The 25,078-nt window shown below is 33.2% G+C and overlaps 3 protein-coding genes and 2 pseudogenes across 5 annotated transcripts; 2 read left to right on the forward strand and 3 right to left on the reverse strand.

Annotated features, from left to right (window-relative positions):
• Nucleotides 1-1,405: 1,405 nt before the first annotated feature.
• Nucleotides 1,406-3,772, reverse strand: LOC107959091 (cytochrome P450 714C2-like; annotated as a pseudogene).
• A 4,727-nt stretch (nucleotides 3,773-8,499) lies between these two features.
• Nucleotides 8,500-11,031, forward strand: LOC107959090 (40S ribosomal protein S15a-1-like; annotated as a pseudogene).
• A 1,103-nt stretch (nucleotides 11,032-12,134) lies between these two features.
• LOC107959088 (ras-related protein RABE1c) lies at nucleotides 12,135-15,887 on the forward strand. The gene is given in 9 exon segments (XM_041113225.1): nucleotides 12,135-12,501; nucleotides 12,794-12,873; nucleotides 13,462-13,534; nucleotides 13,618-13,718; nucleotides 14,516-14,581; nucleotides 14,773-14,870; nucleotides 15,142-15,207; nucleotides 15,278-15,370; nucleotides 15,482-15,887. Coding segments are annotated over 8 exon segments (657 nt in total). The 5' UTR covers nucleotides 12,135-12,501; nucleotides 12,794-12,800; the 3' UTR covers nucleotides 15,569-15,887.
• Nucleotides 15,888-15,985: 98 nt separating this feature from the next.
• On the reverse strand, nucleotides 15,986-18,869 carry LOC107959087 (uncharacterized). Of its 2 annotated transcripts, XM_041113224.1 has the most exons (7): nucleotides 18,851-18,869; nucleotides 18,659-18,766; nucleotides 18,363-18,490; nucleotides 16,915-17,979; nucleotides 16,767-16,832; nucleotides 16,489-16,687; nucleotides 15,986-16,346 (listed from the first exon to the last, which is right to left on the reverse strand). In XM_041113224.1, the coding sequence occupies exons 3-7, from the start codon at nucleotides 18,363-18,365 to the stop codon at nucleotides 16,282-16,284; spliced, it is 1,398 nt and encodes a 465-aa protein (XP_040969158.1). In that variant the 5' UTR covers nucleotides 18,366-18,490; nucleotides 18,659-18,766; nucleotides 18,851-18,869; the 3' UTR covers nucleotides 15,986-16,281. The 2 variants fall into 2 exon arrangements, with proteins under 2 accessions (XP_040969158.1, XP_016750554.2); XM_016895065.2 differs by lacking the exon at nucleotides 18,851-18,869 and having other exon boundaries at nucleotides 18,659-18,803.
• Nucleotides 18,870-19,946: 1,077 nt separating this feature from the next.
• Nucleotides 19,947-24,004, reverse strand: LOC107959086 (protein ALP1-like). Of its 2 annotated transcripts, none has more exons than XM_016895063.2 (3): nucleotides 23,775-24,004; nucleotides 23,343-23,473; nucleotides 19,947-21,201 (listed from the first exon to the last, which is right to left on the reverse strand). In XM_016895063.2, the coding sequence occupies exons 2-3, from the start codon at nucleotides 23,467-23,469 to the stop codon at nucleotides 20,153-20,155; spliced, it is 1,176 nt and encodes a 391-aa protein (XP_016750552.2). In that variant the 5' UTR covers nucleotides 23,470-23,473; nucleotides 23,775-24,004; the 3' UTR covers nucleotides 19,947-20,152. The 2 variants fall into 2 exon arrangements, with proteins under 2 accessions (XP_016750552.2, XP_016750553.2); XM_016895064.2 differs by having other exon boundaries at nucleotides 23,343-23,512; nucleotides 23,775-24,002.
• Between the last annotated feature and the right edge of the window lie 1,074 nt (nucleotides 24,005-25,078).

Here is a 25,078-nt window from a genome sequence, read left to right on the forward strand (position 1 = left end):
CCTAATAACAAATAATATTTTTATTCGTTCCGAAAATTACTCAATGATATGATTATAAGATCAGTAAGATAAACTACTTAAATTCAGAAATATTCGATTTTTTACAAAAATAACTCGAAAATTTTAATTAATTACAAAAATGATTTACTTTTTTTTATTATGTATGTAAATAACCTAAAATATATAGTAAAAGTTAGTGGAACCAAAGAGATTAGCATCACCAACTTGTTATGTCAGCCAATCATTGACTGTTATAATAAAAAAAATTTAAATTTTAAGTAGAGTCAACCTATTTATAGTCATCTATATAAATATCAGTATTTTTAAATATTTCAAAGGCCTAAAAATAAATAATAGTGGTGGAGCCATAGAAAATGGCGCCACCACTTAACATGTCAATTTTTTTTATAATTTAAAAATAAAATTGATATTTTATTTAGTAGAATTATAGTCAATGTCGCCATTACTATAGAATTTTTTTTTAATTTAAAAGTAAAATTATGTTGGCCGACTTGGCAATGTATTAGTCTTTGGAAGCTTCTTCTTCGACCCTATTCTTCCTCCATTGTCACAAACAATACTACAAAACTCAAAAAGTAAAAAATAAAAAATAAAATAGCTAGTACAAAATCAAAGAAACAACCTTGACACAAGCACAAAATCAAATCCTCTAAAGAAAAAAAAAACTCATTTTACAGAGCTTACTCTTATATACAGACTAGAATAGATTCAGGGGTGAAGTCAAAAAATTTTGTCGAAATTAAATTTAAAATTTTAATAACATATATCTTTATAATTTTTAAAAGATTAAATCAATTTTTTATCATTTTTAGGGGAGCAAAGTGCAATTTTACTTTTACTAATTTAAAATTTTAAAATTTCTAAAGGGTCTAAATGATCACTTTTCAAATTTAGGGGGGTCAGGGCCCCTACCAGCCCCTTTAGATACGCCACTGCACAAATCTTAACATCTTTAGAATTTGCAAGTTTTAAGATCATTTTCAATTTCTTTAATTAGCTCCATTCTTTAGATAACTTGCTTCTTTCGTTCTTTTAGTTGCTACTTCATTTTTAGTGTTTTTTTAAAGAAATGATTTAATTTCATATTTATCACTTTTTGGGGTGAGAGTATTGAGAGCGGTAGGTTGAACCAACGAGCCCATTGTTTTGTATTAAAAAAATTCTAATAACGGTGATGCCATTTTTTATGATTTCACCAAATAAAATATTAATTTTAGTTTTAAATTAAAAAAATCAATCACTTTTAAAAAAATCTTTGACACATTAAATGGGTGACGCTATTCTCTATGACTCCACCATTATTATTTATGTTTAGGCGCTTGAAATATTTAGAAATATTGATTTTTTTTAGTATTTATACTGTTGGCACAAACTAAGTTGACTATACCTAAAAGATTGATTTTTTTATTCTAACAACCAATAATTAGTTGACATATTATTCATTTTAGGTGATTTACATACATATTAAAAAAAGTAGCAAATTATTTTTGTAATTAATTAAATTTTTTGAGTTAAAATCCGAAAATTTGCAGACTTGCTCAAGAAAGCAAATTGTTTCATGACAGTATGAAATCTCTTAAAAAGGAAGTAAAATCCTCTTTTTTTTCTTTCCTAATTGTGGTAGGGTAGTTTATTGTCAACATCATTGATAGGAACAAGGAGCGTGCTCATATCTTTCGGATAAGGAGATTCACACCAAATTCAGGCTCAATCAGCAAAGCGTATTGAGGGGAGTGGCGATAGGTTGGAGACATGGTGAGGTTGAAGTTGGACAGTATGATTGCAAACAACACCTGAAGTTGAGTCATAGCAAGACTCTGTCCAGGACACACTCGTGCCCCTAAACCGAAAGGAATGTGAGCTTGATTACTTTTGCATGCTTTTGAAATACCATCAGCAAACCTCTCGGGATTGAACTTTTCTGAATCAGCTCCCCAGAAGTTAGGGTTGGTGTGCAGTTCTAGCATCCATAACCAAATATTAACCCCTTTTGGGATTTCAACGTCACCCAATTTCAGATTTGTCAAGGCTTGCCTCGAAACAAATGCTGTTGCTGGATAAAGTCGTAGCACCTCAAGAACCACCATTTTTAACTGCAATAAAGAGAGAGAAATTTTGGGTTTGAATTCAGAATTTCTCATGGGAATTGACAGGCATGATTACGTACCGCTTTCATCTTGTGAAGCACATCGAAACTCAGCACCCCACCCTTACATAGTTCTGAAACCTCACCACGAATACGGGTTTGCCATTCGGGATGTGAAGCCAATAACATTAGACCCCATATTGCGGAAACTGCAGTAACCTCGGAGGCAGGGATGCAGATGTCCTTGCAGTTGTCGACTATGAACTGATCAGCTGTTAATTGTTATAGATGGCCCAATATCACCTTTTGAACCTTCAATCATAACTTGCAACAAGTCTTTAGAAGTGGTCTCATTGTGCTTCTTTACTATCTCCATAATCTTCGAATGAATCTCCTTCTCAAGCCTCCAAATCTCTCTATTCTTTTTAGTGGGAAGATATCTAATATGTTGGGGGATAATGAATCGGTTTGCCCATTAGAAATGATATTTTGTCACTCAAATTCCAATTGATACAGGAAAAAAAAAACCTGTAGAAAGGGATGCCGCTAAGTATTGTTGGTGTGCTCATGTCATTGATGAGATCTGGAAATTTTGGAAATATTTCCATGCCCATTTGCCACTCATCTCCGAACACCACATTCGAAATGACATAAGAAGTGAATCTTCTTACATAGTCATCGACTCTTATGTCTGCAGTTCCACCATTAGCTTCAATTAGATTCCCCCATGATTTCACCAATTCCCCCAACGGACTCCACCATTAGCTCTACCCTATCCTACATACAATGAGTGGATAATATCTTTGTATAAACAAAAAACAAAAAAAACGAAACCGTTGAACTTTAATTAACATGTACCTTGACCTTGTCCATAAAAAGATAGGGGGCAATAGTTTTTCTCTGATGGTACCAAACTGAGCCATTTGTGGTGATAAGGCCCTTCCCCAGCAAAGCTCCTCGATCTTTTTGTAGGTAATCAGGTTTCCCCATATCCAACGACGTGAAACAGTTGATTTCTCTGACGAGATAAGTGTCAGCTACATACATGAACTGCGACCTCCCAAGTGCAAACAAGAACGACTGACCTGTGTGATGCAAATTACAGAATCTTGTTTACTAAGCGGATAATTCATTGCATAGTAGAAGAAATAGGATTCAAATAACCCCTCCCTCTTATTCATTGTGAAAAATACGAAGGTGGTTTCAGGTTTCTATTACCGAATTGTTTAGTCCACTGCATAAAATAAGGGAACAGATGCATCAAACGATGATGTGAGGACAAGGGGTCCTCCGCCTGCAGTTTTTCCGCAGAGGAAAGCATCCGCTTCATTTCAGGAACGTTACCCAAAAGGAAGACGGGTAAGGGACCTTCGATCCCTTGCCTTCGGAGAATCAATCGACGATTCTCTCCATTGAACCACAGAACATCAAAGAGATAGACAATGAAGCTCCATAAAGCAAAGACGGAAAACATAGTGGCAATAGAAATGTAGATATCCATCGGGGCTGGCTGATTGGCCTTCCAAGTACCAATGCTTGCAACTTATTTATACGCAGTACGAGGTTTACAAGCCGACTAGACTCGTTCGCTTCATCGTAATAATTTGGCCTAGCTTAACCGGTCGAGGGTTCAGTCAATTTTAAAATTTGTGCCTATCGCCTGCATTACAGTACGTGAAGTGTTATTAATAAACGATGATTTTTGAACTTCCCATATACATATATAAAAATAGAAAAAGATATCTTAAAATCAACATTTCTTATATCATGTCAATGACAATATAAAAATAGAATTAAAATCTAAATGAAATATAATAAATTAGAACCACTTTAAAGTTTTATATGAAATGAGGTATAGAACAGAGTCATTACGAAAAAACTGAGAGTTACAAAAAAAAACTTTAAATTCATATTAATCATGTGTTAGAAGCTCGCTATTTTAATATTAATATTAAAAATTCTATTATATATATATATATGTAGAAACCACACCTTTAAAACATAAGTTTTTTTTTTTTTAGAATTAAAAGTGAGCCACACTTATTGAAAAGAGGGAAACACAATCTTCCTAGGATAATGAAGAAAAGAAAACGTTGAAAAGGGAGAAAAACAATCTTCCTAGAAAAATGAAGAAAAGAAAACAGCAAAAGAAAAAAAAAACTAACCATAGTAAAACCATGTATACTACCTTGATTTTTCAGCTTTTTTATAAAAAAAACTTAAAAAATTTAATTAATTATTAAAATAATTTATTTTTTAACTAAACATGAAAATGACTTGAAATTTATAGTAAAAGTTGATGGAGCCAAATCATTTGGTGCCACTAACATGCCACGTCAGCATATTTTTTTTGGTAGAGCCATGTAGAATGACGCTACCTGTATAAATATTAGGGAAGTACTAAAATTTAATAATACTATAATATAATTTATTTTAATTATAAAAGAAAATATTCACAATTTAATTCATAATAAAAAACTTAAATAATACTATAGATATAATTAAAAATAAATTAAATATGTGTCTAATATCAACTCGAAGTTATTTACTGAAAAAATATTAAAATTTTGAGAGAGGAGATAAAATTTGATTTATAAAAAACCGATTCATCCTTATTTAACGTCGGTCATTTTATCCGGATCGGATCAAATTAGCTGGAACGTGCAGATAGAAACCGATTTTCCACTATTTTAACATCAACCAAATATTGCAAAAATCAATCACCTTTCGGACTTTAAATTAGGTCTGAGTATACTGATTTCTAGTATTTTCAAACATTCCCAAAACAATGTCAAATCAAATATTTGATTTTCAGTTTTTGTAGATAAGATCAAATTGCATTACGACAGTTACACACATTGGTTAAAATCTACCACAAGTCTTGTGCTTTTGGTAAGTTTAAAATTTAGTCCTTATGTTTTTATTTTTATAAATTTAATCTATTTACTTTTTAGATTTTAAAATATATGTTCAACTGTTAACATTATTATAATTATTTTGTTAAATTTAAATTCATTACAACATCATTTTCTAGTTACTAGTAAATGAGTTTTCTTTTTTATACATCAAAATGTCACACTAACAAATTTAACAAAAAAAATTAACAATGTTAATATTTTGACTTAAATTTTGAAATTTAAAAAGTAGAGAAATTAAATTCTTAAAAATAAAAATACAAAGATTAAATTCCAAATTTTATGAGAAGTATAAAGACCTACAATATATTTTAACCAGATATATAATATACATATTTTAACAAAATAAATAAAAACCATGCACGAGCGAGATGTATTTTCTTTAACCTTCTCAACACTATCAACTCAGTAAATGGCTCGTCATATATCATCAATAATAACCAAATTCAAGGAATCACCATATGTCAATTTAGCAATTTTATCTGCTACTCCATTCACCTCACTAATAATGTATTTAACAAAGCTTGAATTTTGTTCTAAAAAATAAGAATTTTAAATAATATAAATTTAATTTTCATAGAATTAGGTTACATCGGGACCAGGATGACATTGCATCAAATCAACATCCTTGGAGGAAAAAAAATAAGGGTAAACTATTGGTAGTAACTAAACTATTAGTTTTTTTTTCGTCACTCAACTATAAAAAATTACAAAATAATTATTCACCTAGTCGGTTTTTTCTCTTTTGGTCACTCAATTATTCAAAGTTTTCCTTTTTGCTCACCACCCGTTAAATTACTAATGGAAAAAAAACGCGAAAACTTTTAAAATTAACATAATAACAACTTTAACCCTCAATGTTTATAATCATATCAATTTAGTATTGATTCAAAAAAAAAAGTAATCATCAACATTTGCACATTGTGTAATTTAGTTTTTTTTATAATTTTACATTTTATTTGTGACATTAACGGTTAATTTTAAAATGATGATAAAATATAAAAATTATTATATTGGATTTGTTTGGTGTTTTAATTTTAAACATATTTCTAATCAAATTTAGTCTAATCATAAAATTGCATTACACCAAAGACAACATGATATCACATCAACTCAACTGCTTGTACCATCATTCTCAAACAACACTACGAACTCAGTAGATAGCTTGTCATAATCAATAATAACTAAGTTCAAGTAATCACCATATACCAATTCAGAATTTTAATTATTACTTCATTCACCTCATCATAAATGTATTTAATAAAACTTAAATTTTATTTTAAAAAATAAAAGTTTTAAAGATTGTAAATTTATTTTTATAGAATGGCGTTATGTTGGGACCACTCTACGTTCTTGAAGAGAAAAATAAGGGTAAACTATATTTCATTATTCAACTATGAAAATTATAAAATAATCATTTAACTAGTTGGCTTTGTTTTTTTGGTCACCACCCGTTAAATTACTAATGGAAAAATAACTCGACAACTTTTAAAATTGTTATAATAATAACTTTAACTGACAATATTTATAATCATGTCAAGTTAATATTGATTCCAAATAAATTAATCATCAACACGTTGTGCAATTTAAATTTTTTTTACAGTTTACTTTTTTATTTGTGACATTGAGGGTTAATTTTAAAATAAAAAAATATAAAAATTATCATCTTTAATTTTTTTGTCTTTTCATTTTTGGTATATTCTCAATCAAATTTAGTGAATAAATTAATCATAGAATTACGTTACACCGGGGGCAAGATGACACCACATCAACTCAATTACTTGTACCATCATTCTCAAACAACATTACCAACTCAACATATATCATTAATAATCACCAAGTTCAAGGAATCACCATATGCCAATTTATCAATTTTATTTGTTACTCCATTCACCTCACCAGAAATGTATTTAACAAAGCTTAAATTTTGTTTTAAAAAATAAAAGTTTCAAAGAATGTAAATTTATTTTCATAGAATTATGTTACATCGAGAATAAGATGACACCGCATCAACTCAACATCCTTGGAGAAAAGAAACAATGGTAACCTACATTGGTAATAACTAAACTATTAATAGATTTATTTTTTTCTCACTCAACTATAAAAAGTTACAAAATAATTATCTAACTAGGCTTTTTTTTTGGTCACCCAACTATTCAAATTTTTATTTTTTGGTCACCACACATTAAATTACTAATGGAAAAATAACTCGGCAACTTTTAAAATTGGTATAATAACAACTTTAATCATCAACATTAATAATCATGACAATTTAAGTATTGATTCCAAAAAAATTAATGATCAACATTTGCACATTGTGTTAATTTTTTTTTATAGTTTCACTTTTTATTTGTGACATCGAGAGTTAAATTTAAAGTAATGAGAAAATATGACAATTATTATCTTGGATTTTTTTGGTGTTTACATTTTTGGTATATTTCCAATCAAATTTAGTCAATAGATTTTTATTTTTTTTAGCTTTGTAAGTGAAAGGATTATAAAGAAAAGAAAAATTTAAAAAAAGAAGACCAAAATACACAATGTGTAAACATTAAGGGTTATATATTTTAGAATCATGATTTAATTGACATGATGTATGTATGTTGAAAATTAAAGTTTCTATTATGCTGATTAGAAAGTTATTACATCATCTTTTTATTGGCCATTTAACGGTTGGTGACCAAGAAAGAAAAAATTGAATAATTGGATGATCATTTTATAATTTTTTATAGTTAGGTAGCAAAAAGAACTTTTTAATAATTAGATAATTATATATTATTTATAAGAAAAATAAAAGAAAATTGCCACACCAATCAGTCTAATTAAATGTATTTAAACTCGAGTGGAGCTCCAAATTAAAAAAAAAAAATTATAGGTCCAAGCTAAAGCCTGACTCATCGAGCTTTCAAATAGTTGGATTCATTATTTATAGAATAATATACTCTTATTTATATCTAAAATTCATTACAAAAGAATATAAATATCAATATACAATTTTCATTATTTTTAAATAGCAAAACTGGTTGAATAAGATTTATTCACGATTGAAAATTTAAGTTTAAAAGCTCAATTCATAAACACTTTTTAATTTAATTGATGCAAACCACTCTAAAATATATAGAAAAGTTAACAAATGTTAATTTTCTTGACAAAAACTTATATGTAGATGTAACATCAAATAATTTTTTAAAATTCAAGAAACATAGAGAGATTAAAACTATTTAAATTTTTTGTAAAAAGATATTATAATTTTTATAAAAATATATATTAAAAATTAATTAATTGTTGACATGGTAATCTATGTGTAAGTCTATGTCAGTAAAGTTAATATTTGTTTTCTTTTTTATCTATGTTAGAGTGATTTTACAAAAAAAAATTAAAAAGATAAAAAAAATGAAAAATTAAATAAAAGATTAAAATGATTTTTTTTTTTAAGTTTAGAAGACTAAATAAATCATTATACCATCAACTTATTGGGCTATCTTATCATGGTTGTGTCAGTCCAGCAGCTGGAGCTGGATGTTCCCGTAACTGCCAACTTTAAATCACCAGCCCTAGAAATACATAACCGCTGTCACTTATAAACCATGCCAAAACCTTAGCTCGCCTTCTTTTCTGTATCCTCACTCAGAACACAGACGCGGCCGCTAATTTTGCTTTCAGGTAAACTATATCAAGTTAGCTCTTTAAATTTCATCCTTGTTATGAATTTTATGCTCTACTTATTTATTTATTTCTTCAATTGAAATCAGATAGGCACTTTCTGGAATTAAATTATCGTAATTGACTTGGTTTAGTTATTCATCTCTGTCTTTTGTAATTTGTACAAAACAAAATGAAACTGAAAGGTTTTTTTAGTATTTTGAGCAAGTTAGGAATCGATTGTTTTTCTATGTTCCAAAACAGTTGTTGCTTTGTTTCTTTTGCTTGCCTATATGTTAGCATAAAAACCGGCTAAGATTAATTGTAATATTCGAGAGAAAAGTTGGGTTTTGATTGGAATGGTAATGGTAATGGTAATTTTCAAGTCTGTTTGAATAAGAGAGTGGGACGGAGATATATGACTGTGGGGAATTAGTGTTCGCTACAAGATAATGCATGTAACTTACAAGAATCATCTGCTTTCTATTTGCTTTTGTTTAGACTCTTTTTTTTTTTTTTTAAAAAAAGAGAGAACTTTAAATGCTTATTTGTCATTCACTGTAAAATCCGCAGCAGCCTGTATTTTGGAAAGGATGGTGAGAGTCAGTGTTTTGAATGATGCACTCAAGAGCATGTACAATGCAGAGAAGAGGAGAAAACGACAGGTCATGATCCGGCCTTCCTCCAAAGTTATCATCAAGTTCTTTTTGGTCATGCAGAAGCATGGTTTGTTCCCTATTCTCTCCGCCATTTTTTAGTTAAAACTTTTATCTTTGGTAAAGATGAAAATGCGATTGCCATTGCAGGTTATATTGGAGAGTTTGAGTATGTTGACGATCACAGAGCTAGCAAAATTGTGGTTGAACTGAACGGGAGACTGAATTAGTGTGGGGTGATCAGTCCTCGTTTTGATGTTGGAGTCAAAGAGATCGAGGATTGGACCGCCAGGCTGCTTCCTTCAAGACAGGTTTGCTTAGAAACTTTTGGTGTTTGTTCTCTGCATGAAGTAGTATTTGCCGAGGTTAAGAAATCATTATTGTGGTATGTCTTGTATTTGCTAATGGAAGGTTTAACCAATCGAAAATGGGAGCGCTAACCTATGCCATTTACATGCATTCTCACTGCAGTTCGGATATATTGTACTAACCACATCGGCTGGCATTATGGACCATGAAGAAGCAAAGAGAAAGAATGTTGGTGAAGTACTTGGTTTCTTCTATTGAGACCAAGTTTCTGAGATTTTAATTTTTGATTTCTCTTAATCTTGGAATTGGCACTTCTTGTCAATCAGTGTTTATGCAAATCTAATTTTGTATATTTGGGGATTATACTTTTTATGTTTTGGTTATGATGTTTGAGATTCCGAACTGTTGGTTTGCTATATGCAATTGGCTACGCAGCACCAGAATTAGTACACCAGAGGCAGAGGTGTGTCTTTCGCTGTCTCCTTGTACTAGGAAAAGGTCCTCCTAATGCTCATGTACGACTTTTTTGGGTGAACTACCAACCTTGGAATATACTACAGCCTCATTTGGTCAAGACTCGACATGCTGAGATGCACTTTTACGACTTAACTTTGCAATCAGTTATTGGAAGCAATGGATGTTCAAATCATTCATTTGAAAATATATACATAACCTTTTACTTCTTTTACTTCCCAATAACTGAAGTTCTTGATGAAATGGAAGAATGTGGATGATTGACTCATTCCATGATTGCAATAGTCTTGGGAAATCTTTTGATTACGCGTGTATTCTTATTTTCTAATGATATTCTCCCGTAATGACAATTGGTTGAAACTTAGGAAGCCATTTCCTAAAAATCCATTTATAGGATTCTTGAATATGCCTTTCAATTGAGGACAATAATAATGATTTTACGTAGGGATAATTTGTCATTTCGAAATGAGTTTCGGTTATAATATTTGTTCGATAGCAGTACTAAATTATCTATAATTATGCTTTTGCGGCTTTTGAATAATCAACCTTGATATGAAATATAAAACATAATTTCCGGTAGAATTAAGGTGCAAAAAGAGCTCTAATAATATTAGTTTCAACCACTAATGTTTTCACTTTCATTTCTGAAAGCTCAAGTTCAGGCATAAATACTAAATAGTACAGGCAAATGCTGAAAATAACTTAACTATTCTTCAGTCATTTATACGCTTGGCTTGAGCCACAATGATCCCCATTCTTGATGAACTGCCAAAAGAGTCTTCAGTTGCCCAACTGATTGAACAGCTACTATTCAGCGATCACGATATATCTCCATCCTCATCGTCACCTTTGATGCTGCCGTCACCGTCGACCTCAAACATGTGAAGAAATTGCAGTTGAAGATTGAGGCAATGAATGGTCTCTGAAAGAGAAAGAGTAAAGGATGGGTTTGTATGCTTTAAAGGAAATTCTTCTGGTGTGTGGGAAAAGAATCTTCCAAGCATATGCTTCAAGCATTAACATTCTAGCCCATCATATGTTATTATATATTATATTCCTTTAAACTTTAGTTTGTTTTAATATGATTATAATGGGGGAATGTGGTGGCTTGTTACAAACCAGAAATTCTAGGAATTAGCGGCTTTTGATTTTTCTACTTTCTATTGCATTATGCCATGTCATTCTTCTCTGGACTCTCTACACTTTCGTATGAGAATGACCATTTTAGGAAGAGGATATATATTAATATAAAATTAGAATTCGATTATGAGATAATCTAAACTTATATACCTAATACTAGGCTATTTAACATAATCATTTGAGAATAATTCAACTAACAAGCAATGGGTTGGAATTAATGATTGAATTTGAATCTAATAATGGTAATTGGAGTATTAAATATACTCAATCATTGCCATCTTTTTTATTTGCCAAGATGGTCTCCATTCGCAGGATCCAGGCAGGCATAAAAAAAGACTACACCTTACATATATTAGCTGTCAGTTTGTATAAAGTTCTGATCATTGGGACAGAACAACGCAATTCATGTCTTGTTAGTAAAACACAAAAAATTGTCACCATAAATATGTTATACGTAAAATTGTTTTAGACAAAATCTTCTCTAAATCCCAAACGTATCCCCCCAAATTTGATCCAGTAAAAGCTAACATTCGACTCGATAAAAACATTTAATAATTGAAGTCAACTATTGAATCCAACTTTACCATGAATTCAAGCACGAGACAGACACAATTGAAGACAATGTTATTGTTTTTTACTTAACAAGGAAGGCAGAAAATTGGGAGGAACTTGGTCCAACCCAACTGGACAGCTTGACTTGGTTCCCACATCCATTTATCAAAGGGCAACCCCATCTTTTTCCATTACCGTCGATCATTCTGCGATTGATTGATTGCGGTGCAGTGTAGTATTATTATGAATCGAAACACTGGATCTTTTGCTCTAAACCCAGCTGCAAGTTATTAATTAATTTAAGTATTTAAAGGCTAAGGATGATTAGGATACCAGCTCACTTCTTCAGTTCTAGTTTCCTATGGCCCACACCAGCCATCCAGCAATAAGGATAAGCCACGTAGAAATTACCAGAATGTCAAAACGCATTTGCCACGCGCCTGTTACTTGGTTTGTCAGGGAAACTGCTTAGATTATTAGTTAATTAATTAATTTCACTGCTTTATAAAGGAAATCATCAAAACAAGAGTCTTTTCACACCTTCTCTTCCCCTTGATATTAGTGGATTTGCTAGCATGCGCGAGGGGTGATCGGCGCATACAACGAAAAGAAAAGTTGGGAAAAAAAAGGTACGAAAAGGAAGAAGGGAAAGCGGACACTGCGGATTTTAGCTATCCATCTTCCTCGGAGAAGATCTATTTTGCGGGTAATAAAATGTTTTTCCTTGGCTTTTTATTTTTATATTTTTTCAAAAAATAGAAGAAATCAGTATAAGAAACCAGCCAAACAGAAAAGAACTTGAATTTTGTTACCATGGTCTTTAAGATTTGACCTTTTTTGGAAACTTCTCTTTTTTTTTCTTGATTTTCTTTTTCAATATCCGATCTGGTACTTTTCTTGTTTTATCTTCGACTTCCATCAGTTTGTTAATTTAATTACGTGGATTCCAGTGTAGAAATGTGAACTATTGATTCAGATTCTTTTTTTTTTGTTTGCAGGATTTCGATGGCTGCTCCACCAGCAAGAGCTAGAGCTGATTACGATTACCTTATTAAGCTTCTATTGATCGGCGACAGTGGTACGTTGATCTCTACAACTACTTTCTTTTTTCTTCCAATTTAATCTCTCGTTTTCCTTAAAACCGAACTGATCTTCGAATTCTCCTATCTTTCTCCGCTCTCTTAGATTTATTTTTCCATGCATTTTTCTCGAAACAATTTATCGTTTAACTAGATTTAGCTCACGTTTTAATGTATTCCGTGTCTCTCAGTTTTGTTTCTCCAAATCTCTTTCGATGAGTTTCCTTGGGCTAAGTTTTAGATTTTCCGAGTTATAGAATGTCGAAGAAGCAATTTTTTTTTTCTGTAGTTATTGGTTTATTGACTTTCGGTTTTGCTGTATATGATTAGGTAGGAGCAGCAGTTAGATCTATGTATTTTAATTTCGATAAAACTTGGTTATTTGAAGTTAATGGTTTTGATGATTTCATAATTTCTTTATAATTAATCTGATTTCTAGATTTTGCCTCAAAATAATTTTCTTTTTTCATGAAATGTGTTTCCCTTATTTTGAAATTTAGATGCATTTATAAAGTAGAACTTTGATACTCTGATATGCATTCAAGGCTTGCTAGGACCTTCATATCTAATGTTATTTACATCTGTAGGTGTTGGTAAGAGTTGCCTACTTTTACGGTTCTCAGATGGTTCCTTTACGACCAGCTTTATCACCACCATTGGGTGCGTAATTTGAAATGGAACCCTTTGTCTAGCTTATTTTATCTAAATGAATGACTTTCTCAACGTGATTAATCCACTTGCAGTATTGATTTTAAGATAAGAACCATTGAGCTTGATGGCAAACGGATAAAGCTCCAAATTTGGGATACAGCTGGGCAGGAGCGGTTCAGGACAATCACAACTGGTGAGTGTTTTAGTTAGCATATTTCTTTCGTTTCAATCTTACCGAGATGGTCATATTACTTGTACGAGGAAAATGATATGGTTGAATCATTGCACTGCCATCATCTACCATGGAGATTTCCAGTCTATCAATTTAGCTGAAAACATTCCATGTTTTCTAAGTTGGGGAGACAAGAGTTGCGTTAGTCTTGTTGGAAAACATGTTCCTGATAACAAGCTGGGGAGTGGGAAGAAGCTGTGTTTTTCAGGGGAGAAGGATATCTTAAAGGCTGTGGTCTGCTGCCACAAACCATAGCTGAATGTGTGAGCAGGAACGACCTGTTTAAGAAGCCTAGAAGCTAGTTCAAGTAAAGGTCCTACACTACACATGCTACAGGAAAATTTGAGGAACCAGAAATGCCGCCTATTAGTCAATGTCGTGATCCTACTAGACCAGATTAACAAGTCAAGAGTTCAGGATTTAAGATTTGGGTTTAAAAATCAGTGTATGATACACAATGATAATGCTATGTCGTATGCTTACTGCCTGGAGTGGGACGCATTTTGGTCTTAATCTAACTTTATTGGAGGTTTACCATGGTTGTGTGGCATGCTGCTTCCTGGTCTGGGCATATCTCTCAAAATTTTCAATTTGTTTTCTTATGGAATAATGTTCTTATTAAGTATTAACGAGATTTTTGGTAACCTAAATCTTAGGCTACTTGTCTAACATTGATCTATATATGTATATTCCATATTTTGCATTCCTGCAAATGGTTTCTGTTGATGCCTAATTTTTCGCTCCAATCTTTTCAACAGCTTACTATCGTGGAGCCATGGGCATCTTGCTGGTCTATGATGTCACGGATGAATCCTCCTTCAACAGTAAATCCTTTATTCTCTTGTTTTAGTTTAGTTAATTGTTTGACCTTACATTTCAACTTATTCTATTCAAATTTGCAAATTTGGTGGTCTTTTATTAGTGAGCTAAATACTTAGGCTTTGCTCTTCTTTTGGTTGTTCTAGTACTTGGTTTTTTATGTTAAATCTCTTACAGAGAGCCTCTCTCCTTGCAGATATTAGGAATTGGATTCGCAACATTGAACAGCATGCATCAGATAATGTTAACAAGATATTGGTCGGAAACAAGGCAGACATGGATGAAAGCAAAAGGGTATACTTCTTTTCTCCATAAGATTTTAGTAGATGTCTTTGCTAAGCCAAAGTGTGTTTCTGGATCTGTGCACTTTTTGCATAGTCCTCATTCCCAAGTCTCCTGATTTGGGGACTGAGGAATGGAAGTGATATTCAACCTGTTAATCACATTTTTTTTGATACAAAAGCACAAATATCATCCCCCTCCTCTTTCCCCATTTCTCGCTTTGCATATTGTTAAATGGATGCATCTATTTTCTGATCTTAGTCTACATTTTTCTCTTTTTAAGGCCGTGCCAACCTCAAAGGGACAAGCTCTTGCGGACGAGTATGGAATCAAATTTTCGAAACAGTAAGTGATGCTTGTTGATTGTGGTTGCTAGTTGAATTGGAGATGCTAAATACTGAAAACAAATTGTCATGCAGAGTGCAAAGACTAACCTAAATGTGGAGGAAGTTTTCTTTTCAATAGCAAGGGACATAAAGCAAAGACTCGTCGATACTGACTCAAAGGCTGAGGTAATTCACATGGCCGGCCTTATCTTGAATAAAAATTACACAACTGAGCATCATATAATTAGAAATCATGCCTATTCTGCAATGTGATTGTGAATTTTTGTATTGTTGTAGCCTTCAACAATTAAGATCAATAAACCTGACCAGGCAGCTGGGGGTGGTCAAGCTGCACAAAGACCGGCTTGCTGTGGTTCAACCTAAGGGAGTTCAAACATGGTGGGGCACGTGTTGGATGTTAAAAACTACTTTTCTTCAAAAAATGGAGGGGAAAGAGAAAACTAATTATGGTTACTGGATGATGAGTGCCTGTATTTTCTTATTGGCATTCTTTATAACTTGTTTTAGGGTGTGAAGATGTAGTGTTTTTCTTTACAATTGTTTGTGTCATGTGAAGAACATAACCTTCTGTTTCTCCCCTTCTCTCGGCTCCTTCATGTCAGGAAGCCTAAGTTCTGACTGCTTGCAAGACTAGTTCATTTGTTGGTAGGGAAGGAAATGGAAAATGGAAGTGGTTTCTTTATATTACTAACCCATAATTTCTCCATCTCCGTTTAGTTATAAATGCCCGCCTAATCTTACCACTGGAAGCAAGGAGTCTTGAAAACTAAGCAGAATAAATTCGGCCGAATCGTTACTTCCATACAACTTAAATTTTCTCTCTTAGATTCAGTTACTCTAAATTAGGCAGAGAAACTGATATGATGCAATCCCAATAACACCATATACGTAAAACCTAAATACATGAGCAGCTAAGCTCCACTCGCATTCTTTTTTACACTTACATGTCTACCCAAACACTCTCATAAAATACACTAGTCTTAAATTAGTTTATTTTTCTATGCACATGATGATTCACCAAAGAGATTGTTGCTTTATCTTACATGTTGAGAAGGCCCTGTTTGGAGAATAACAACCTATAGATTTAATTCTTCTTTCCCATAAATGCGCTGAAGTTCGCGAGTTGCTGCTTGAAATGATTCTGGAAAGGTGGGAAGTTAAAAAGAGAGTCAGCACTGCAACCTGAGTCTTCTTAAGGCAGCAGAAATTCTTTCATGCTCATACAATCACAAAATCAAATCTTTTTTATTTTTTATGAGACAGCTACATAAAATCTTATTTACCTTTCCAAATGCGAAAAGATTTCTGATTAATCGGTGCACCAAAAACGGTTTGAATTGTATCGAACAACAGGCTCTCAGGTGTGCTCCTCAGTTCTTGTACTATTTGATAGATGGTCTTTCCATTCTCAAAGTAAATGTGATTGTTCGGATGCTTGGTTTTGCAACCAGCATGGCGCTCAAACTCATATGCATTCAGCACCTAAAGCACAATCATATAAATCATAGATGAGAAAGCAAAAAGTTGAGCTCACCAATTTTGAAACTATAGGATGGCTCACCTTGGAAAAGTTACATGATTGACACCCGCAAAGATAGCCAGAACCTTTTATAACTCCACAAAGCTCCTTATTACATACAGGGATAAAACAGTAAGGTAGAAAGCAATTGCAACTTAAATAGAGCAGGAAAAAAGAACTATCCAGTTACCTCCCGTGACAAGGATACGTACTTCACAGGTACACCATCAAGCATACCAGTCGATATCAAACTTCTGACATTTGAAGGGAAGCTGTTTGGGGCATCTTTCTTTGATGATTTGAACTCTGGCTTAGTCCTTGCAGCAGATTCAGATCTTAGTTTAGCAGTTTGAGTTGCACTTGGAATGGAACCAGCAGCTGATGCGTCCAGCTGTTTTCCAGAACCGTCTTCCAGTGTTGGATTGGCAGATTGACAGTATGATGGGTCAAAGCTACCAAGAGGCCTGCCCACAGGGATAATCTCATGTTCTTCATGAAAGCCACCGAAAGAAAGAATATTGGCATCCTCTTTAACATAACTGTTGGCCATTGATATTGGAATTTCATTATCCTTACTGTAGGCAGGAGTGGTGATACGCATATCATCCCTGTTATAGGTATGACTCATTACTGCAACATTATCACACCGCTTATCGTAGCTATGCCCCATTGAAATAAAACTATTTTCATTTTCCCCATTATACGCCTCAATATTAGACATCTCACTGTTACTTTCCCTACTAAAACTAAGTTCCTTTGGATCATGCATACCGGAATCGGAGTCCTTAACTTGATTGACCTTAACTTTCCTAATTCCACCATAATTAAAGCATGTTTCAGGATCTTCAATTGAAGGAGATATTGACAAACCAAAAGATGCATCTTCACCAAAATGATCTTCAATGCTTTTTCGTCTCATGTTATCTGCTTCTATGGGAGATATGTTCCTTTCAGTGAAACTGACAGACCTTTCAGATTCGGAACCAAACAACCGATCAATAAAATGGCTAGGAACAGACTGAAAACTGGAAACATTTTCCCAAGGCGGAACATTTGAATTAGAAATTCCTGAACTTGATTTGTTGTTTGCAGCTTGTACAGCTTGCTTCTTGTTAGGGAACAGCTGCGAATCAGCATCAACAAACCAACCATGTGATCGCTTGGGTTCGATTCTTGAAGGATTATCGAATGCTGCATCTCCATCAGACACATGTGGAGGACCCTTTGCCATCCAAAAACTCTTATTCTGAAAAGACTGCCAGAAACAATCACTCAGAAGTTGCTTATTTGTAACACTTCAATGATCCATTAACCAACAAAGCATGGTTAAGGGTTGGGAAAACACACAAACTAAATCACTTCTCACATTAACAAAAAGGTTGCATTTTAATCATTCTAAAGCAAAAGCAAAAGCGAAACTAATTGTATATAAAATCTATTGAATTGGCACTGCTAGTATAATTTTAAAAAGTTTATTTACATATACTTACTAAAGATCAGAAAAGAATAAATCGGCTAAACATACACACTTCATTAAGTTAAAAAAATTCAAATATTTGACAAATTTAGCCGATAATAAAATGGAAAATAAATAATAACCATCCGTTTTTTGTCATAAAAGAAGATAAAATGATATACCATTTCTTTCCAGCTTCCCACTACTTCAACTGGAGATGATACACTTCCCTTTTCTTCTTCTTCTCCTCCTCTAATTCTCAATCAAAGCATATAATCTCTGCTTAGATCACCCTAATTCAAAGCTTCCCCTGAAATTTTTCGTTAAAAGAAAATAACATCCATAGAGTTTTCGTAGAAACCCAGATAATGAAATGGATAAAAAGAAAAAACTTCATAAAACTGATGAAATAGAAAAACCCTAAAAATAAATTTAAAGAAAAAGTGTTCCATTTCCTTCAATTTTCGAAGATCCTTACCTTGCTTTGCCACCGGAAAAAAGCGAGGATTTTATGATGAATTTACCGGCGAACAGAACGAGGGGGAGAGAGAGTTAATTGTTGCTTTGTGAGTGAGGAGCACCGGATCTTTCCTCGTGAAAAAGAATTATCAGAAATGTTAGACTACAACTGCTTTATCACACGACACAGTTACCTACATCATTAACGTACACGTGTTTTGCAAGCGATGGATCTTGCTGTCGATTGTTTGTGATTAACCACATCGAAGGGTGGATTTCGTCGCTTTCGTTCTCCTTGGGCTTGTTTATGGAAAGAGAATCTTGAACGAGCGGTGGTAAGGTGGGGATTCAAGGGAATTATGGATACGTGTCCAGTTTTTAATGGTTTAAATATGGTAAAGTCCACTACAGCCGCCAATAAAGCTTTGACAGTTGTTTTATTAACTATTAGGTAAGGTGAGAACTGGTGTTTGTAAGTCCCAGTCAGTCACAGTAGAAATTTCTGAATTTTTTTTATATAAATTATTTAGTTAATTAAATAATATAAAATTTATTTCATTGTAAGTCTTTAAAATATATTATCTTAAATTTTAATTCATTAAAAAATTTAAAAATAAAAAATAATATCAAACATTTTTTATAATTAAAAGCCAAAATATAACAAGATTGAGACAGAGAAAATAGCCAATTGAGTTTGAGCTCAATAGGTAAATTTATTATTTCAATAACCAAAAAACGTGAGTTTAAGTGTGTTTAAACACATTTTTCTACCGAGCTAAAGATTCGAATAGGTTACGACTAAAAGTAAGTATTGTACATGAGGTATAAAATTTAAGATGTGGAATAGCTTCAACATATTTTGTCACCGGTGAGCATGCTAAAAGTTGTCGGACACAACTCAATAGGAGTCTTCTCTTCTTAATTCTCAGACGTATATTTTATTTTAGGTTTCTTACAGTGCTTGTGCAAGAAGTTAATATGTTACTTTCGTGATGTTCAAATATATATAATAGCTTTGTGTTCATTTTGTATATTCTCTTAGCCAGATTGTGATTATTTTGCAACCAAAATGATGATCCCTAGTCTGAAGGCTTTGGTTTGTGTGTGTCAGTGAGATTTCTTTTGTTTTCTTTTTAGTTTGATAATGGCTTAAGATAAAGGGCTTGCAAAGGAAAACACGCTTAACAATCTAGAAGAGAAACACTGATATTCAGTCGTTTAACTTGTTTTGCAAGTCACAAGTAAAAAAGGGTGGATTGGATAGTTCCAGTATAATTGAGCAAGCATGCCTATTTCGTTCCATGAGCGATCTAAAATTTCCCGTCTTCCCTTTATAATTGAGGAGCCTGCCTGCTTCAAAAATGCACTTGATTGTGTTACCTTTTACAAATTTAAATCGAACAAACAAAAAGAAAACCAACTTCAATCAAATGATTGTCTGCCAAAGATCCTATTTTAAACCTTTTTCTATGTCAATAAACTACCGATCAGGAATCAGAAATGGTAAAGTAATTTAAGGTGGTAATTTCCCAGACAAGTAGACAGAAAGTTTATCTCTCAGGTGGACACCTTCAATGTCAAAAGATTCGCAAATCCGTTGTCGGTAACCCGAATCATGGTCATGAGACAAAGGCATTTCATCCTGCACATCATCATCTTCCAAGTCAATAACAATATTGTGAAGCAAGCAGCAAACCAGGATGATCCTGGGCAACTTATGTTTGTCAGGTCTCCACATCACCCCTCGGATGATCTTCCACATTTCTTTCAGCCTTGCCAAGGCCCTGCGTGCCACCAGCCGAGTCGCCGAATGTCTTTTATTGAACTCGGTGTTAATCTCTGGTAGCTCTTTCCCCTTGTATGGTATAACAAGATACGGTAACAAAGGATAGCCTAAGTCTCCGATTATGTATTCCCTTATTTCTGATCCTTTAGACACCTCAACTTTTTTGCCATTCAATCTCTCTCCTTTATCACACAGTTTATAGAAATTTGAACTCTGAAACACCAGCCAGTCGTCGATCTTACCTGGCCAACCGGTAACGATGTCCCTGAACCTCATTTCAGGGTCCACAATTGCCTGCAGGACCATGCTATGATTCTTCTCATGATCGAGCCACACCTTACTTTCAGGGTCTGACGAAGGCAAACACATCGTAACATGAGTAGTGTCAATCACACCACAGCAATTGGGAAGTCCTTGAATCTTTTCAAATTTGGACTTTATTTCCGTCATTTCTGCGTCAGTGGAAGGCCAATGCAAGTGGTGAAGACCCCTTTCTTCCATGGCCTCTATAAAGCGCCAGGTCAATTGCGAGACAGTAGAGCGATGCAGCCCGAACAGATCACCAATTGTCACTAGTGATTCACCAGAGCTTAGCCTTCTCAAAGCTACAGCTACTTGATCTTCAAAAGACAAAGGTTTTCCATTTGAAAATGTGAAATTTCCTGGCTTAGCCATCATGTCTTCCATCACGAGCGAACATATGTAGCTGAAAGTTTTTCTGGAAATTTTGAAAACTGATTTGAACTTGTCCAGACCTTTAGATGGCGATTGAAGACCTGCAAATAGCATGAGTCAATAGGGTTGAGACTTGGAGTAGATGATCTATGGGATTTCACTAGTATCTATGGAACATTATTTCAATTATCAGGATTACTGTATCAACGAGAAAAATATAACCTTCTTAGTCTCATTTCATTAAACAATGTTCAGCCATAGGAATTGAAAATATAGAGTAGACATGCATAATTGTTTATAACTGGAACATTAAATAGGTAAATGATGCACATAAAGTTGAAGCATGACAGCGTCTGTTGAATCTAGTTTGCAACAATTACAGTTGGGACTGGTAGGAACCAATGTGACAGACTGCTAATACCAATGCAGAAGCTTTGATTAAACAAGATGACTCCATTCTCCTATTACTCATCATCGTAAAGACAACTCACATCTTGTTGAGAAAGAAAAAGGAAGATAAGTAACTAAATTCAAAGCGGTCCTCTTCGTCTTATCCGGGTAGAGCCAAGAAAAGAAGGCTCATGGAACAAGGGCAACCAACATCATGAATTTGATTAGAGGACTATTTGGATTGGTTAGAGCATACACATTAGCTTAATTGGCAATTACTTTTCCAATCAAAGCTTAGTTTCTACTGACCTGCGTCAAGCTCTTTAACTCTTATCTTATGTCTTCTTTCTTAATCTCTCCTCATTGACAAATCCTATTGTTTTTTAAGTGACACTAGTCAATGTAATCTACTGAATTGTGAACTGTAGCTAAAAACAAATGTTATGAAAAAATATCATCTGTGTATAGATTGAAAATGGGAGAAATAAAAAATTTCAACCTATGGAACTTGCTGGTAAGTGAAACATAGGATTACCAGCCATTCTTTTAACATGTTCAAAGTAATCATCACCCATTTCTTTAACATTTTCCAGGTAACTAAAACTAATGTGCCCTTGCATGGTGTGTTGAATTTTAATGTAAAACGACAAGAATCACAAGATATTAAACCAGCATATAGAAGCCAGCACTGAGAAGACAAATCAAAGAAAACAAGGGAAACAGATACATGGACAAAGAGTAATAAAAAATAGGAAGAATTCAATGCTCTGAACACAAGAAATTTCTCATCAAGAAGTGACATATTTATCAGAACACATTAAGCGATAGTTTGACCAGTTGAAACCCTTGTTATTTTGAATGATAAAAGGCGTTGCAGGTTGAACTCATGAATGCAGAATATGAAGGGAATTAATTCCTGCCTAATAACCTGGTAAATAACTTGATTGATCTTATCAATAGCCTTTCATGTTAAAGATCTTATTATTCTGGATTTACTTGCTCTGTAGCATTTTCAATCAAAACATGTAATGACTGTACAAGTAAGGACTACATATATGTGAAAGATAATATTTCAAGAAATGGAAAGACCACGCATTCTGTAGATGGCATGTTTCTGGCAGAACAAGAACAATATTCAAAAAGACCAATGGATAAAGCATTTAACATAAACCAAAAGAGAAGAATCTTCAAGATGAAAGGATAAAGAATTAAGATAAATCAATAAAAAGGACGAGGAAGAAGAATAAGAAAAAAGATTGTTTGTTTCGCCTACATTGGCTATTACAAATGTATAGTCAAGTTATCTACAATCTGCTTTCACAAACAATAAAAGTCATCTAGAAAGAACTAATAACAAGTCCCTTTTATTTACAACTCCATTTCTCACTTGCAGAGTCTCCATTAATAACTTAAAGCTTTCCTCAAAGTAAATCCAATCACAAACTTCAAATGTAAGATGAGAATCAGTTTGTCAACTTCATTAGCTATCTGTTAACAACGAAACCAATCTTCTTCCCCATTTAATAACATAAACAAAAAAGAGTGTTAGGTTAACAGAACCACTTGAAAGTCAGATTAGGGATCCTGCATACATGGTCCTAAATGTATTTCCTATGCATTCATATATAAATAGAAAACGATATAAATTGTAAAGCCAGTCAAATTTGTCTCCAGCCATGACTTGAAAACTTGTCAACTATTAAGTTTATATATCGGCAATGCCATGAATGACCAACTAAAGCAAATACCAATACAAGGTAACCAAAAAAAACAGTTCAAAATAAAGAATAAAAACAGGAAAAAGAAAATGTTCAAGAGTCAGACACAGTAAAACTGTTAAAAGAAAACATACCATTCATCCTCTTGGAAAGCGCATCCCACCAATCAACAGACCGTTCCATCTCAGAAGAAGCAGAGGCATTTTCTACAGGTTTCTTCTCTACCTTTCTTCTTTTCTTTAACCCTCTTACAGGACCCATCAGCCTAAAAAAGACACTCAATTGAATCCAAAAACAAAACCCGCTAACTCCAGCAAAACAAGAATTACGATAACTATGTTACAATTCATCAAAAAGAACAAAACCCATTAATTATAAACACCACCAATACATATATCACAAACCATGAGACAAACATAAACAATAGGATCCTGAAAGGAATAGTGGCAACTAATATGCAATAACTACACAAAGAAAGGAACAAAACAGCTTTGTGTTCAATGGTAGCTTCGTTGAAATAAGGAAGGAAAAGAAAAGGAGAAGGTAGATAGTTGTTCATGTGTTACCTGATGAGAAAATCTACAGGCAAGTAAAGAAGTTTCAAAGTGTGTTGTTTTTAGACAATGTGCCAACACAAAACAAACGACATCGACATGCGAATAGACACAATCTTCTATTCTTCACAAAAACCTACTGAAACATGTTCAGATTTTTTTCCCTGGGAAGAAAAAGGGAGGGCTTTGCGTAGAGCTTTTAGTGAGATTCTCTCAAATTAAAGAGTATATATTTATATAAATATATATAAAAAAAAACAAATTTTTAACATGCCTTAGTGTACTAATGTATATATATGGGATGATATATGAATTGGAAGGTCAATTTTGCAATTAAAATGACTAAAACGCCATCTGGTCTAATTTGGTTCATGAAATGGTAAATGAGGTGAAATTCAGTTGTAAATGGTCAGAATCCGAAGGTAGCTCTTCGTGGCTAATTTGGTCATTATGCATATGGTTTAACAAAAACAAAGCTGATTTAACACGCAATGAAAGAAGTTTATTTGCTTACTACTACCAATCATCTTAATCTATTTGCAACAATCATCACAATTTTTGGCAAACTAAAACTTCAGTTTCTTCTTCAAAATTTTCTACTTATGTGATCATATTATTTTAAAAAAATAAAAATCAAGTATTACATATTTTATAATTGTACATACAAAGTTCATATGTTTGAATTCGTCTTTATAAGAGGTTAGGAAATCGAATGTTAATATTCTTTGCCTATTAATATATATATGTTTAAATTCCTATAGGATAGCGGGTTGTGGAGTTTTAATGAAGATTTTTCTTTTGGTGGAAAAGCAGCCAGATTTTCTGCATAACAAAACTGCAATTTATTGCTTTGCAATAAGGAAAGTTTAATAATTTCAGTTCTGTTTTTGGTCACATCATATATATCTTACGTTCCCAGGGATTTCATCATGTAAGTAAAGTTTGGCGGAAGGAAGCAATGCGCCTCTTAGGCCCTTTGGGAAATTAATATTGTACAGTACTAGCTACTAGTTGACTGAAACTGTTGAAACTGGGCTTTAAACTTGTCTAAATAGAAAGGAAAGTCCAACAATTCATCTTGGCTTTATTGGCTGCTTAGCTAACAAGGGCATTTTGCTCAACCAATACCGCGCCCCCCACTCTTCAAATATGGAACCATCAGGCATAGGGCGTCAAGTGTAAACTAGAGTTATAAGTGAAGTTAAGCATATAAATCAATTTTATCTCAATTTAAATTCAATCTTTAAAAATGAAACTCCAACCTAACTCTATTTCACTTTACTTGTATTTCACCCAAGTAAAAGCTTTCATTTGGA

The sequence above is a fragment of the Gossypium hirsutum genome, chromosome A05, assembly GCF_007990345.1.
Source record: "Gossypium hirsutum isolate 1008001.06 chromosome A05, Gossypium_hirsutum_v2.1, whole genome shotgun sequence".
NCBI lineage: Eukaryota > Viridiplantae > Streptophyta > Magnoliopsida > Malvales > Malvaceae > Gossypium > Gossypium hirsutum.

Excerpts from the sequence above, each read along its gene's own strand:
- LOC107959087 (XM_041113224.1), bottom strand. Across the intron at positions 16,688-16,766 it reads AATCATGTAACTTTTCCAAG|GTGCTGAATGCATATGAGTT; the intron begins GTGAGCCATCCT and ends ATTGTGCTTTAG. Across the intron at positions 16,347-16,488 it reads ATCTTTTCGCATTTGGAAAG|AATCATTTCAAGCAGCAACT; the intron begins GTAAATAAGATT and ends CCACCTTTCCAG.
- LOC107959086 (XM_016895063.2), bottom strand. The coding sequence starts at position 23,469 with ATGGGTCCTGTAAGAGGGTTAAAGAAAAGAAGAAAGGTAGAGAAGAAA. Across the intron at positions 21,202-23,342 it reads GCTTTCCAAGAGGATGAATG|GTCTTCAATCGCCATCTAAA; the intron begins GTATGTTTTCTT and ends TGCTATTTGCAG.